We start from the raw sequence: 15,968 nt of genomic DNA, 5'->3' as shown, positions 1-15,968 counted from the left end.
TTCTGTGTCTGTGTGTCTCCCCAGGATCCTGTCTGGGCAGGCAGTGGGGGGTGTCTGCTCCTCAGGCACCTGCTCATGCTGAGCTGGGCAGCACAGAGCTAACAGTGCTCAATTTGCTCAGAGACCGGCGTGACAGCAGCGGCAGTGCCACCAGTTCAGCCTACCTGAGCAGCAGCCGACGCTCCTCTGGCATCTCCCCTTGCTTTTCTAGCCGTCGCTCTAGCCAGGCTTCCCAGAGTGAGGGTACAACAGCAGCCACCCACCACCGCCGCCACCATAACCTTAGTTCCACTGACTCTTATGACCCTATCTCCACCGATGCCTCCCGCAGGTCCAGTGAAGCTAGCCAGTATGGAGGTGGGGTGGGAGGAGGAAGTGTAGGGGTATTCTCAGGTGGGGGCTGTGGAGGTGTAGGAGGAGTAGGTGTAGGAGGAGGAGGAGGGACACGGGGGATGCTCAATTTAACCCCAGCACAGCACTACCATCTTAAAGCCAAGTATGCAGCAGCAACAGGTGGCCCACCTCCTACGCCTCTACCCAACATGGAGCGCATGAGCTTAAAGACCCGCATGGCCATGATGGATGAGGGTGGTAGCAGCCACTGTTTGCCACCTCTAGTCAGGCCACCTCGCTGCAGTGAAGGCACCAGTGGGTACAGCAATGGCTATACGGGACATGCAGGTAACAGGAGGAGGGTCTTCTATCCTGGCGAAGGACCACTGAATGGGAACCGGAGGGCTAGTGACCCAGTGCGGACGCAGGCTCCTGAAATTTGCAATTTCCCTCCAGTGCAACGCTTCAACAGCCTTAATAACCTCCACCCTCTTCCGCCTCTTGCTCATCATTGTACACCTGAATCTCGCAATTTTAACCTACAGAACTACACACGCTCAGAAGGCAACCTCCACAGAGGCCTGCAGCACTCACCGTACACTCCTAGCATTGCAGAACAAGCGGCCTTAGAAGCTCTGGCAATGGAGGATGATGGAGAGGCTGGGCTGTTGCTTGGGGATGAAGATATATTACCAGATGACCTGGTGCAGTATCTCCACTCCCAAGTTCAGCTGGACAATGGCGGCTCCCACATGACCAATGAAGACCAAATAGCTTCTAGCCAAAGGGACACCTCTCACTTATCTTTAGAGGAGATAGACCAGATTCAAACTTCAGGGTCAAATATGACCTTTCCTGGATCCCATAGTCTTCAGCAGCAGCAGATAAGAGAGAGGAAGAGCCCCAGTAAGCTTCCCATCCAGTGGAATGAAGTGAGCTCCGGGAGTGCTGATAGGTCACCTCAAAGGGATCAAAACCACCATTTGCAGTGTAGAAGGTGGCCTAGCACAGAACATGGCCCTGTATCTGCACCTTTTGGCAGGTTTGGAAACATGGTTATTCAGCAGCAAGTGTCCCTTGATTTCCAGAACAGTTGTGCCCAAGCTAATCAGTCTCAAAGTACTTGCTGTGTAAACCCTGGAGTGAAGCTAGAGACATCCCTTAACTCCTGCTTGGATATGAGAGGTACTGGCCAAAGCTCTGCAAACACCTTTAGTAGGCCTAACTTTTCACAGATCAGCAATGGACTTTTTCCCCAGGGCTTCAAACAGCAGGCCTCCAATGGATTTCAAAAACAGAGCCACTTCCAGCAGAACCATAACAGCAACTCTTGCCAGGTAGGAAGCAACCTAATCCTTAGCAGAGCCTCCATGGATTACTCCTCCAACCAGTCCCAGGGGTCTGCTCTTCCTCACAATCGCATGGTACATGTTCCTCGCCCACCAATCAACAGGAACTTGGGCAGGACCCAGCAATACCTCGATATCAGCAATGAAATCCAATCTTGCGCCAGTCAGCAACCACAACTGCAGAGGAGTGAGGAGAACTGTTCCCTTGTTAATCAAGTTTCTGGGCTGAAACTGGAGACCCAAGACCATGGATACTTAGAGCAGAGCTTTGCTGACTGCCCCTCTTACGAACCAGCAGATCATAAGGCCTCCTCATTCCCTGTCCTGGAGGACCAGTGCTTGTTGGACTCCATAGCTGCATCTGAGGGACAAGGTGGTGCAAGTGGCAGTGGGAACTCAGTTGCTCTTCTCTCCCCTGGTACAGACCAGGTGACCAGCACAGTGGATGGTAATGTTCCTGGTGTATTAGATGAAGGGGTAAGTCTGGACTTTGGTGTCATGCTGGAGGATGGCTATGACCAGGGCAGCCTGGTCTCAGGAGTGTTGAGTCCCTCCGTTTTCCAGGGTCTGTCCAGGACCTCATCACGCCTCACCACCCCTCGTGCATCCGCTAACTTTCACAGTGTGGTCCCTGGCCTAAACAACATGGCCATTGGAGACATGACCTCTCTCCTCACCACCCTTGCCGAGGAGAGCAAGTTCTTGGCTATCATGCAGTAACTGCTCTCTCCCTCTCTGCTTTCTCCTCCCTTAAAAAAAATGGAAAAGGAAGAGGAAAAACTCTGGTGTATGTGAAGACAAAGTTAAACGTGGCAATTATGAGAACTTTATTATGTACTTAGAAGTGTTCAGAAACAGGCACTTGCCAAGCCCTTTTTTTATTTTGTAAAAAATGCCATCCCACACAGAAATGGGATGTGTCACAAATCATGTATAAATAAATAGTTATATTCCTTTTCTGGAATGAAGGCTATTTTTGGAAGCCCTTCTCTTTGTACAACTATGTGATGGTGAGCAAAAGCTCCCATCTTCGAATCAGTATTCTGTGTATTGTTGCTGTTTTTTGCTGTACGCCCTGTTGGTAAAAATGCATGTACTCAAGTAAAACATTGAACACTGTCCATACAGGAGCATAGACTAGCCTGTGTGCCCAAGTATCAGTCGTTCTGCTCCCACAGGTACAACGCAGATGAATCCATTCTCAACACAGGAAGCGAGACACGGGTCATTGATTCAACGGGCCCTGAAAAACAACTTTATATATTATAGGTTTTAACATGTGGTATATTTACATTTGTTGTCATTTTGTTTGTGTTACTTTTGTGAAGCTGTAAATGTTTCAGTGCTTCTACCAAGTTTTGCCAAGTGGTGTTTTTTTTTTTGTCAAGATGGTATCAAGTCCCAATCGTGGAGTACACATCCAAGTCGTCAAGGCACCGTAGATTGTCGTCTACTTGATATCTAAATGGCTTGATTTAGTTAGTCTGGTAAGGTACTCACAAGTGTATATAACTATTTTTATCTTCTGTTTGTGATCTGATTTTTGATGTTGGATTGCACGGTTGTTCGAAGCTGATGTGTAAATGGACTTTCTCTCCTTGATTTGGTGCTTTTTTTTTTTTTTTTTTAAAAATGCTTTCATGGATCGATTTGAGTACGTTTATGGTTTTAAATCGTCTTAACGACCGACAGTGGTCCACAGCACAGGTTTTCGCTCCCAGTGATGAGTGCTGTAAAGTGATGTTTTGTTTTTATAGGAAATCATGCATATTGTTTTCTCCAAAGCTCTTAAATTCAGAATGTGTACTGCCATTAAGTATTGCAGTGACTTTGTCAACAGTGTTAGTATTGCCTTGCAGTCGTATGTGACTGCACACAGAATATTGAGTAGTTTACCTTTTACGCTGCATCAAAGCAGTAAGGTACAAACTGTTTTATTGTTTTTTGGTACTTTTTGGTCATTTTTGTAGCTGTGCGTTGATGTTGTTTTTTTTTTTGTTTGTTTTTTTAAAGAAGTAGAAATCATTTCCTTTGAAAGAAGGAAATTTCAGAGGTATGTGCCTTATATGTATCTGCCTGTCAGAAAAGAAAGAGATCACTGCCAATCTTCCATTGTGAATTATGAAAAGAATAAAAAGTAAACATGTAAAGTGTCTTGTGAGGTCTGAAAAAAAAGAGAAAAATCACAGAACATTTATATAAGAAAAGTCTGAATATCAGAAAAGATTTGCGAAATGGATTCTGCTTTTTGTTTTCACATTTATTGTGCTTTTATATATATATATATATATATATATATATATATATATATATATATATATATATATATATATATATATATAATGTAAATAAATTACTCATTCTGTAGTTTTAGCAGAGGAAATGGGGGGATTAGGGTAATATCCTGGGCCAATACAGAACTGACTTTGAAAGCGAGGATTCCCATGCCCTGGGCAGAGAGACCAGGCAGATCTGGCTCAGAGCTTAGCTTCAAGTGCCCAGCGCTGCCCCTCTGCCAGAAGAGCCACTTTGCTCTTTTATAACTGACTACAAATGTTTGTATGGTTTTAATAAAAATGGAAATTATATTTTAAGTGTCTTCCCTTCTTTATACAGTTGTTTTGATATATTAAACACCAACCCAAGATAAGTTACTGTAAATCAGTCATTAAAGGAATAGCAAGTTTATTTTTAATAAGTGATCCCAGGATACAAAATAAAATAGTCTGATTACACTTCAGACTATTGTGTGGAAATATTGTCATTAAAAATAAGCACTACATGAATAAATTCCTTCAAAGAGCTAGTGTTTCTGATGCCCTCTTTTGATCATCAACAGAGACTACATCGTAGAGTTGGACCTGTGGAGTTGATGGTCATAAATTACATGTTTGGTTACATATTCACATTAGAAGCAGTCACGTCCTCAGCTCTCTATGATGAGATTAAAGCCAGCAGGTATATAGCTGACATCTATTTACAGACCCCTTAAAGCTGACAGCCCATCAGCTCCAATCAGGAGTCCTTTTAGTGTGAGCACAGTGAGATCTTGCATCATTCCCCCCGACTTTCCAGAGGGAGAAAAAAAATGGGAATCTTTTCTAAGCGAGCCTCCCATTATGCTTTTAAGGAGCTCGACACAAGTGCAATCATGCAACGAGAATGAAGGGTACAGTTAGACTTTGCACTGTGGAGAGGGAGAGCAAGAGACCTTTAAATTGTTCCAATGGGATACAAGATAGAGCACTTTTACTTTTGATGCTCTGAGGCTGCAGCTGTCTCAACAGTTTTTTTGCTCCCAAAAGCTTGCCACCTTTTCCAACACTCCCTCTGCATCCTTAGAGTACACTTAGCAGAGAAGGAGGATCCTATGAAGCAATATAATTTTTTCCATTCTCAAATCTGTTCATGCATTTCCCTACAAACCTAACAAATTTCATTAAAGTTAGATAAACAGGCTGAAAAGTGCTATACCACATCCAAATAAAGAAAGGGTGTTTGGTATACAATAGGAAACATTTTATTACTAAAAACTTCTTATACTGAAGGTGCTCTTTCAGCAGCGTTTCCACAACTATTCTTTATTGAAATCACAATTTTTTTTTTTCACCACTTACTTGAAACAAAACAAATCATACATGAAATGACAGTAACTATGGACTATATACAACAGTGGGAAAAGGGGTGGCTTCAATAGACCAGCATTGTTTGGTGTTTTAACACACTAGGCTCGTACAGGAGGCACTTGAATGTGAGAGCCTTAAGAGCCAGGACCTAACCGGAGTGCTGGAGGGAGAGGGAGGTTAAAAATGGAAATGCCCAGCAACCAAGAACGATGACTATCTGCTTTAAAAATTAACAAACAAAAGAAAACTTTTGCAAGGAGTTCATAATATGCATCTATTCCTTCAGCTCAGACCTCGACGCCTGAGGACTGGTTAGTGGTGGAGCAGGGAAGTTGTCGTCACATGTGGGACACTGATGCACATACAGAGCATTTATACAGGCCTGCACCACAGAAATCTATAGCACAAAGGGTGCACATTCAAAAGCATGCATCGCCCCACAATGAGCAATGTGGTTATAAAAGAGGAAAGGTGTGTTCGTATTTAGACGTCTGCAACTACAACAAAATTCAACCGTCTGCTGCTCGAGATTGTTAATGCAATAGACACAGAGTATTTACAGGAATCATATTTTTCTTTTAAACATATGTCTCTCCAATGCCAGTTAAATAAAAAAAAAAAAAAAAAAAAACATCTGTAACTGCATTGTGGGGTATCAGGGAAAAGTTTACAGTGACAACTGCCAAAAAAAAAAAAAAAATCTATGTCTTCAAGAATGGCTACCATTTCAATGATCTATTTACAATAAAACACACGTATGTATCCATAAACAAAACGATGCTGCGGAAGAACAAAAATCAATGACATTCTGAACCAAAGTCTGTGGGCTGGCTGCCTCACTGCAGAGTCCCGCTCAGAGCCGGTTTAGTGGTTGGCTCTGTCTGTTTTGCTCTGGGAGTGTGTGGCGTTCAGGGTTTCAGATCTTCTCCTGGATGAAGGGGTGTTGCAGAGCCTGGTTGATACTGATGCGCTTGGCTGGGTCCAGCATCAGCGTGCCATCCAGCAGGTCCTTCAGCTGCATTACCTTCTTCCGCTGGTCCTCGGGCAGCCGCTGGCCTCCTATCATGTCCGCCAGCAGGTCTTTGGTGGGGTTGATGGTGCTCATTACTGTCACCTTCTCCTGATGGGGCCGAGCAACAGAAATATTAAAGTTTTAAAGTTAATCAAAGACTGAAACTAGTATTTAAAAAAAAAAGCATTTTGCAATTATTAAAATAGTGGGACAAGTTAGAAAGTTTATAGGTAAAAGAAAAAAAAAAAAAAAAAAAAGAACACCTTACCCTTTCTGTCACTTTGTCTACTTCAATGTACAAGAAGTTCAAATTCTGATCGAAGTGCTGGTCTTTGAACAATCCTTTACGGATCATCTGTGGAAAGAATCCACAACATTGCATCAGTCTTCTTGAACACTGCACAGAAGAGCAACACATCTCCCTTCATCTAGAAAAGGGAAACAATCACTGAAGGAACTGAAATGATATGATGCAATTTCACCTTGTTGGGCATCTTGCCCTTGAGGTCCATAGCCAGCTTGAGCATGTGATTGTTGGAAGATCCGGGAAGCAGGATTTTGCCGGTGTAAAGCTCGTACAGAGTGCAGCCGACGGACCACATGTCGATGCCATAGTCGTACGGCTTTCCTATGACTGAGAAAGAAATTATAAGCAAACTTCAAATTTGCAAAGAACTGATTAATGGTGACAGTAAAAACAACAATACTTACTAATTTCTGGAGCCCTGTAAAATCTGCTGACCAGATACGGTGTGATGTCATTATCAGCAACATGTGATGCTGAACCAAAGTCACACAGCTTCAGGATGGTCTTTGACTCATTCACCTTTTAAAGACAAAAAACAAATGTTACACATGACACTGCCACTTTGGTGATTCTATGAGCTGATTTAAGATAACTGAGCATTTATGTCATACCAGGATATTATCTGGCTTGATATCAGCGTGGAGTATGTTGCATCGTTTGAGCAGCTTAAGAGCCAAGAAGAGCTGCTGGCTGTAGGAACGCACAGCTTTGATGTGAAGCCCAACATCTTTACCGTATTTCTTCAGCACCTCACGTAAATTCATGCTACAAATGAGAATTTACAACTCATTAAATATGCCAGTGATCAATAAAATGCACACCTCTCAAAATATGACGAAAACAAATGTGGTGACCCCTTTCTCCGTACCTTAGAGGCTCAAACACCAAACAAAGATGCTGTTTGTGGTAGAAGTGCCTGAAAAGGCGCAGGCAGTGGAACTTGTCATCAGGATCAGCATCATTCAGCTTTTTGAGGAATTCAAGCTCTTTCAAACCGGTCTTGTGCCTGGTCACCAAAAATGTATATTGTTAGGAGAGAAGGCATTACTGTATTTTAAAGGATTAATACATTTTAGACATGAAATGCTCACACGGAGGTGAGACTCACATGAGCTCGTTGTTTCGGATGATCTTGACTGCCACCTCCTGGCCAGCCCTGGCAGTGTCTCTGGCTCTGATCACGTTGCTGAACACACCTTGTCCAGTGTAGCCATACACATCATAACGCTTGTCCAGGGTCTCCCCGATGTTCACCCCTAAATAACCACACAGTTGTTATGTGACCATGACATGTGATGAATGCACACAGGAAGAAAACATCAAATTGATAAGCCTCACATTACAGGCTATACCTTCAGTTAACAGAAAGGATTTGGAAGCACTTACGGTAGTAACCCTCAGCATCGGTCCAGTTGTCCCTGAGGTTGGGGTTCTCCTTAAAGTCCTTTCCTACACCTGCTGCTCTCATCCTGGCACTCTGCAGAAACAGCATTAAGAGAGAGAGAGAGAAGAGGTCAGTGATTCACTGGTGTTCCCCAGTATTTTACACTTTTGAAACACGAGACAGAGCACATGAATAAATGCTTAAAAATAAGGAAAGATTTTAAGAGGCCTACTAAGCTCAGTGTGTGAATACTTACATCAAAATCTGCAGCAAACATGTCATCTGACTCGGTAAACATGTCAGGGGCTGAAGGTTTCTTTGGGTTAGATCCTGAGACACAGAATGACAACAATAAATTACAACAGCAAAAGATGAGATTCTGCTCATTGACCATGTTATAAAACAGTATATCTGGAACATGTGTTTGATTCACATACTCTGCAGAGATCAAAACATGCTGCAGGTGGCAGAGACACCAGGCTTTGGATTACAAGCCAGCAACTGAATGAACACATGACAGAAAGAAACAAAATTAAAACCCCTGCATCACAAAATGCTGCATTTCTCACACAATCAAGCCACTAAATCCTATTTGTGTACTTTGGACTGTTTGGACCTGTGTTAAAATGAAAATGTCAAACTGTTCCAAACTGCAGGGAAGTACAAATATTAATGCAGCTTTCTAGTTCCAATTTCAAATCATGCATTTAAAAAAAAAAAAAGAGAAAAAAAAAAGCTCTTGATCACATTTCACCTTTATAAATTTGACTTGATTCACTACTGCTGAAGGGGCTATGACAAAACCAGACAAAAAACACTGAAATGTGGCATTTTACTTCCAACAAAAATCATAGCCGGAAAACTGGGAACAGACTGTCAAAGATTGCCATCTCTGACACAAGGAGGTTTTAACTGTTAGGTTTCATCTCTGCTGTGCTCACAGAAAGCAGTGCTCTTCAGTGATGAAGTGGGCACGGGCAGTGATAGGTGAAAGAAGGACAGTGCAGAACAGCCTGGAGTTACTTGGGTCAAGTTGTCCCTTTTCTACCACAGATAACACGTGAGAGCACTTTTGTATTTGGCCTAAAACGCCGACCATTTTAACCGAGGCGCTCTCGAGCTTCACATACATCATGTGTTTTGAGCGGTCACTTTTAATTAGCTTGGACTCTTCTGCTTTATACCCAAAAAAAATCATTCCCAATGCCAAAAATGGAATTTGCTGGTGGGAAGCAGCAATGCATTTCATGTTAGGTACGGCAGAAGAAGAAGAAATCGGAACAATACAGACTGGGTTCCATACATATAAATAAAAAATTCTGCCTGTTGTTGAACTTCATTATAAAATGCAGTACAACATGAAGGAGAAGTGTACTTTGTACACCATCAGTTGAGTATGCCATTCTATAGTATAACCAAGGACACATTACAGTACATGCTGCTAAAAGGTGGCTCTAACTAACCCATATCTCATTTGGTTCTCGCAATCAGACATTACTGTGTCCTAAATGCATTCTGCATTCACACCTGTGCCTTAGATGTCCACTAATGATCACCCACAACACCATCTAATGCCAGGTGTGTGAAGGTAGATTCAACCTCTACCATGGCTACCTTTGTTCTGAAAACAAAACCCCCCAAAACCCTCTAAAAGACTTCTGCTCTTCTCGTGACCAGCAGGTAATGAGGAAAATTCACTAGTGACCAATGACAAGAGTATTAATGTCTGTCAATTGGTTTAAAACAATTATTGTTCTGTGTGCATGCCAACAAGAAAATCTCAATGAGAAAGAAGATCCTCTTATTATAATCTATTAGCTTCCTGGAGTATTTTAGGGAAAATGCACTGAATTTGCAGTTAACCAGGATGCTTGCAGCTGACAGTGTGGTTCATTCAGTTGGCCTTGTATGCTAACAGATATAATTCTGATTGGGACATTACCATCTTTCTCCTGGGCGATGAGGTTGTGCTTGGCTTTGATGTTGGCCTCAAAGGTGTTGACATTCTCGCGTTCATACTCCTTCACGTCTGCGGCTACTCGCTCCAAGATGTCATCGGGTGAGGGTGAACGGCTACGTGTGCTGCTCTGGGGGCTGCTGGGCTCTGATGTCTGGTTGGTGTCCTCGTTCACGATTTTGTACTTCTGTAAGACACACAGTGGCTGATGTTTGTGAGAAGACAGAACAATTATCAAATCCACTTATATGTGTAAAATAATTTTTGCTTCCCCAGTGTTATCAAACAGATAAAAACGCCAATTAGTGTAGGTATAAACAGACCTGGACGATGGCCATACGCTGCTGGCGGCGCTGTTCAATAAGAGCTTCTTCATCTATCTCCTCACCATCAAAGTCCTCCAAACTGCAAACACAAGACAAAATTTAGGAAACACACGATCAAGCAACAAATCATGTCCTGATGCATGAAAAGTGTCAATGTTATATGAAACAGGGTATCAGCCACAGATTATGGACTTCCACAAAAAGAAGATGATAAATCTTGATTTCTCATTTCCAATCTATATCTAAAAATATCAAGGACTCAACTTTCCTTTGATTCATTAGTGCTAGCACCAATGCACTAAAAGTGGTTGATATAAATGGGTATTAGTGCATTAAAACACACTGTTTCATAACAAACTTGCACCCTTTCTAAATGAACTCAAAGACACAGAATTGGAGGAACCCAGTCAGCTTATCTTCTTTCTATAACTTTACTTACACTTCTTCCTCTGAGGATTCCTGGTCGACTTTCATGCCTTCTGAGAGACTTCCCTTAAACTTGTCTTCATCTCTGGTGCGTCGTCTTCTTTCCCGATCGCGGGACATTGAGCGTCGATATTGTCTGAGTCGTCCATATCTATCTCTCTCCCCAGACCTGTGAGGCATAGACGTGATGACAGGGATCAGTCTTTACTTCAAAAAGAAAGGAGAGAAGAAAAAAAACTGCAACAGAAGGTTCAGAGAGGAAGACAAACACAGAATTTATATCTAAACAACTGTTCAACCACTAAAACTGATTAAAACAGAGAAACTCAGAAATCTCCTTTCATTATGTGAACTGCTCTGGTGAGACTCAGGACAATATCTTCTGTCAACTGAGTGAAAAGTAAGCTGCCATCACCTGTGTCTCAGTGGAGACCTGCTCCGTCTGCGAGGGGATGAGCGGGAGCGGCGGCGTGGCGATGGGGACCTTCGTCTTAGAGGTGAGCGGCTCATCCGGCGGCGAGATGATGATCTCGGACTGTTATCGCGTGATCTGTCTCTGCCTGATCCGATGTCTACCCGAGAGCGCTTCCTGGAAGAACAGTATTTTACAATCTGTCATAACTTCAGGTTTTCTTCTTCATGGCTTTTCTTTTTTTTTTTCCTTCCTAATTCTGGATTAGCGTTATAACTTTAAGCAAAATCTGTCAATCACCTCTACCAAGGACTTGATGTCAGCCACCCTTGATGCTGAACAATTCACAAATAACTACAAGGCAAATTTTAGCTTCTATAAAAGAACAGTAAAATAGTCTATATTTTTGCATATTTTTAGACTTTCACTCACATGAAAGGCAATTTTGTCATCTGTCACAGTCAGCTTATAATATTGGGAAAAGTTAAAAAAAAAAAGCCACAAGTGTGCACTAACCTCAGTGGTGAGTCCTGCCTGTCAGCATCTCGCCTCCTAACCTCTGGTGAGCGGCTGCGGCCTCTCTTGGGTGAGAACCTAGTTCTGGATGGAGAGTGACTCTGTTTTGATGTCCTTTCTGAGGCACTAGCCGAAGCGTGGCGGGCATCTCTATGGCGAGGGGAAGCACTGCGTTTCCTCACAGGACTGTGGGCCCCTCGTCTATGAGGGGAGCGGTTTTCCTTTCCTAACGAAGTGTCCTTGGATGGTGACTTGGCTGGCCGTTTGTCCCGGTCAGCTTCTGAGCGACTTGCCCGCTCCCGTCCAGGTGATCTAGACCGTCGGCTTGCTCTTTCCTGGTTTGGTCTGTCATCCCGCTGCGGAGAGGCCCTTTTATCAGTACGGCTGACTTTCTGCTCTCCCCTGAAGCTGGAAGGAGAGTTGGACTTCCTTCTCTCCTTGGACCTATCAGTGCTGTGTGAATGCTTTCTGTCTTTTGACCTGCTCCTGTCTTTTACACCTGTGTCCTTGGTGCTTTTGGCCACCTTTTCCTGCTTAGACTCCTTGGCTGGCCTGTCTACAGACTTACTCCGACTACGACGCTTGGAGCTAGATTTACTGCCCTCTGTTGAGTCCCGTCTAGATTTCCCACTTTTCCCTCCTCTGGGTGATATAGGTTTACCTGAGCTGCCCCTTTGTCGTGGTTCTCCATTTCTGAACCTTGTATCTCCATCCTCTTCAGATCCAGAATTATACCCCTGAAGGATCAAACCCATGCCAGACTGAACCTTTCCCTCCATCAACTGGCTGTCAAGTTCAGCTTTAATCATGGCCCTCTGTTTCTCCAAATCCTCCAGCAAGGCCCTGTCATCCAGACTTGGATTTCCAGAAGAAGGAGAAGATTCAACTTTTCTATGACTGGAGGAGCCAAAGAGGACAGCACCGGAGGGAGAGGCGCCCTCTTTGCGTTTGTGTTTCCTATGTTTGTGACGATGCTTGCGTTTGCGGTCCTTGTCCTCATCAGAGGCATGTTTGTGTTTTTTGTGCTTACTACGATGCTTGTGTTTTTTTCGCTTGTGTTTACCGCTGCTGCTGTGATGTTTGGACCCCTCCTCTGTCTTCTCACCATTAGTTTCAGCCTCCTCCTAGGATGCGAACATATCAGCAAGACAATTTAGGTGACAGATCTCAGTATTTTAATTTTTAGATATGTTGTAAACATAGCTACAATCTTTGTTCTTCACATTTTTACTGTATAACCGATCCAGATTGTATCCAGAATGCAAGTTATAGTAGCATAGTTTGAATTTTGGTTTCATTTTCTTTTATCCAAAACCAATCTACAACCACCTACAGAAAAACAACATATTTCTTTAAGGGAGAAACATGACACTGAGCAGGAAAACACAACCCTTCAGGATGAGACTAGATGTGTTGTTAAGCAGCTGTTGAATGTAGCTGTGCTAAAACTAAAAGATTATTACACAACAGATTTTTTTTTTTTTTTTAAAGAACTGACATTCCAGCTTGCCAATAACATTTAGGCTGCTTTAAATATAGTTAATTTATATTGAATTTAATCCATAAAGTTTGGATCTTAATTAAGACATCACACCACAGATGATATTTAGTTTTTGTTGTGGTCCAGCCCTACCTCTTCCTCCTCTTCTTCTTCAGATACGTCTCCGCTGTCCTCATTTCCACTTCGTTCATGGCTTTCCAGATCTTGCTTCCTGTTTAAAAAAAAAAAAAAAGAAGAAAAAAAGTTAACGTTGCACAGACAATATCACCCATTAGTGCTAAAACATCATTTAATCTAAACTATTTGGCTGACTGAAGTCACAAGGAAACAGGGGTCTAAAACTAACCACAATTAGGTCTAGTATAGTTTTTGGATTGGTAGTAAGAGCAGAGCACCATACCTATTATTCAAATTCATTCTGATGTTTACTGTCTATTTTATCTTTTTTTTAGCACTCAAGATATGAGGGGGAAATGGAGGCTCCACAAATCTACAAAAGTATACAAGTGCACAATTGCTTACATTAAGATTATGTATATATCACAGATATGTCTATTATTATAGGGCATAAGTGTGTTTTTTTTTTTAAAAATCTCCTGACAAAACTAATCTGAAGACACAAGTTTAACTTTTGAGGCATTGTGTCTGGTATTTTCTAAACTTGCCTTTTATACAGCTGATAAACCCATGGAGTCAGTGATAAAGGCAGCAAATCCAGTATGGAGCCAAAACTAAGAATATAGAGCTTTTACAATTTGTTCCCTCTATTAGGAGGGCACCGCCAACTGCTGTTTGATAACGGCGAAAAAACCCTTGTCCTGGGGCTAAATAAAAACACCAGCAGTGACTATAAAGACCATAAATGTTACGATTCTTTTCTAGAGGTAATTTGGAGACACCGTTAAGATTTAGACTACAAATCAGTACACATCTTACACAACACTAATTTCCGAATTTAACCCATCATCGCCCAAAATGCAGCATTTTAGCTCGGTGTTAAACACCAGGTACACAGCAATTACGTAATGTGGTAAGTTTAGCAAGAAACTGCAGAAACACTAAGCAGAACCGCTCGTTGGTGCGAGAATGACACTTATTAACCCCGTGTAACCTTCACTTGCTCCCTCTCCCCCCGATCGAGCCGCCAAAATGATTTTCACTCATTAGCTCTGACATGCTAACCGTCTTTAGCAAACTTAGTGCTAACCCGCTACGTCTACCGGGTGATTTCAGCTATGCTAACTCACATTACCTGATCTTTGTCTGGAAGTAAATACAAACGTTAGACTGAATGTGGCTTGCCGCGTACACTTTATTGAGGTAAATACACACAAACGCGGCTGAGGTACACTTGTGGATGCTGTCGGCGAAACTTGGTGCTAGCCGAGCTAAAGAACATTAGCTAGCTAGCTAGCTAGCTAAGAACGTTAGCCTGTCGCGAGCATGCCCCAGCAACAACGTGAACCTGCTACTCCGTTAGCCCCGCCGGTGCTAACGCTTCCCTTCATATTGGACCTGAAAGAGGCCTGGCAGCTTACTGCCACCAACTTTAACTATCTTTAATTCAATAACTTACACGTGTTCGTTGCCATTATTCATTCTCCTGGACGAGATGTCCATCTCCACGTCGGCCATTTTCCTCAGCTGAGGGGACTTTTTCTTCTTCGAATACTTTTACCACATGGGTACCATGATGTCAAAATACTGACACGTTCCCCTGGTGTTTTGGCGGCGCGTTGCAGACAGGATTTATACGCTGAAGTCTGTTCTTTGTCCACCAGAGTGTGTGCTTGTGCAACTTGAAATCTTCAAGCGTCATACCACCTACACCCTGAAAGGAAGCTTGTTTCCCCCACTGAAAACAAACAAACAAACAGAAAGAAAACTGCCAGGTAGAGCTAAGTCTGGTGTAAAATAAAGCCTGACCTGAACTACATTATGCTCTGGGCAACCACTTGCAAATGGCTCAACGCTAAGGGGTGCTGGTGTATGTAAAGCACAGTTGCAGAGAATTGGGGGTTAAGTAAAGCCTTTCCGATATCAAAACAGTACATAGATTTTGCTTTGAAAGCACAGAGCAAATACGCAAGAAATGATACAAACAGTATTCAGAAACAATGATGGGCAGTGTTAACCAATGCACATATGCACCTGGAGTCTTGGGTACAGCATTTGAGAGGGCCAAACTGAGTGAAATGAATGAAAACACAGTGCAAAGGGTAGGCTGCTGGATGCTGCTCAATCTGTCTATACCACAGGATGACCCAGGAGGTAATTATAGGGGGATAATGTGTTGTGGATCATGTGGTTGCTCAAATCCCCTTCTGCACGTCATGACTGTGCTTCTCGGTGTGCACCAATGGTCAACAAAAATGTTACATCAATGATTATGGTTTTACCTCCAGTGCAACATTTTAACAGCAAGGACTTTGTGGGAGTTACTCAGTATCAGTATTTGCAATGGACATGGAAATCTGTCCTTTGATCTGATTAGTTCAAATTTGAGATTTCTGGTTCCAAACACCATGTCTTTGTAAGATGCAGAAAAGGTGAGCAGATAGTTCCTACATATGTAGTTCCCACCGTAAAATATGGAGGAGGAAATGTGAATGTGTATGGGGATACTTTGCTGGTGACACTGTTGACGATTTATTCAAAATTCAAGGAACATTTAACCAGCACGGCTACCACAGCATTCTGCAGCGACATGCCATGCCATCTGGTTTGTGCTTTGTGGGACAATCATTTGTTTTTCAACAGGACAATGACCCCAAACACACCTCCAGGTGTGTAAAAGGGCTGACCAAGAAAGAGGGTGA

At 42.7% G+C, this 15,968-nt stretch overlaps 2 protein-coding genes across 4 annotated transcripts in view; one reads left to right on the top strand and one right to left on the bottom strand.

Moving 5' to 3' along the window:
* gli3 (GLI family zinc finger 3) overlaps positions 1-3,932 on the top strand; it is a 94,432-nt gene extending 90,500 nt beyond the window's left edge. Inside the window, exon 14 of one of the 2 annotated variants that reach the window (XM_030756664.1) lies at positions 25-3,932. In XM_030756664.1, coding sequence (XP_030612524.1) covers positions 25-2,402 — 2,378 coding nt within the window. In that variant the 3' untranslated portion in view covers positions 2,403-3,932. The remainder of the gene's footprint in view (positions 1-24) is intronic. The other variant, XM_030756663.1, reaches the window with a different exon arrangement.
* Positions 3,933-5,247: 1,315 nt separating this feature from the next.
* On the bottom strand, positions 5,248-14,880 carry prpf4bb (pre-mRNA processing factor 4Bb). 2 transcript variants are annotated; one of them, XM_030756672.1, is made up of 17 exons: positions 14,726-14,880; positions 13,282-13,360; positions 12,544-12,772; positions 11,649-12,360; positions 11,136-11,309; positions 10,734-10,889; positions 10,292-10,373; positions 9,954-10,155; positions 8,268-8,341; positions 8,014-8,104; positions 7,736-7,883; positions 7,496-7,633; positions 7,239-7,392; positions 7,032-7,146; positions 6,803-6,954; positions 6,589-6,675; positions 6,225-6,428 (listed from the first exon to the last, which is right to left on the bottom strand). In XM_030756672.1, the coding sequence occupies exons 1-17, from the start codon at positions 14,782-14,784 to the stop codon at positions 6,225-6,227; spliced, it is 2,856 nt and encodes a 951-aa protein (XP_030612532.1). In that variant the 5' UTR covers positions 14,785-14,880. The 2 variants fall into 2 exon arrangements, with proteins under 2 accessions (XP_030612531.1, XP_030612532.1); XM_030756671.1 differs by having other exon boundaries at positions 5,248-6,428; positions 11,649-12,772; positions 14,726-14,877.
* Between the last annotated feature and the right edge of the window lie 1,088 nt (positions 14,881-15,968).

The sequence above is a fragment of the Archocentrus centrarchus genome, chromosome 20 (assembly GCF_007364275.1).
Source record: "Archocentrus centrarchus isolate MPI-CPG fArcCen1 chromosome 20, fArcCen1, whole genome shotgun sequence".
Taxonomy (NCBI): domain Eukaryota; kingdom Metazoa; phylum Chordata; class Actinopteri; order Cichliformes; family Cichlidae; genus Archocentrus; species Archocentrus centrarchus.
This window is presented reverse-complemented; position numbering and strand designations above follow the sequence as displayed.

Excerpts from the sequence above, each read along its gene's own strand:
- prpf4bb (XM_030756671.1), bottom strand. The coding sequence starts at position 14,784 with ATGGCCGACGTGGAGATGGACATCTCGTCCAGGAGAATGAATAATGGC. Across the intron at positions 6,955-7,031 it reads TTACAGGGCTCCAGAAATTA|TCATAGGAAAGCCGTACGAC; the intron begins GTAAGTATTGTT and ends TTTCTTTCTCAG. Across the intron at positions 6,429-6,588 it reads TAGACAAAGTGACAGAAAGG|GAGAAGGTGACAGTAATGAG; the intron begins GTAAGGTGTTCT and ends CGGCCCCATCAG.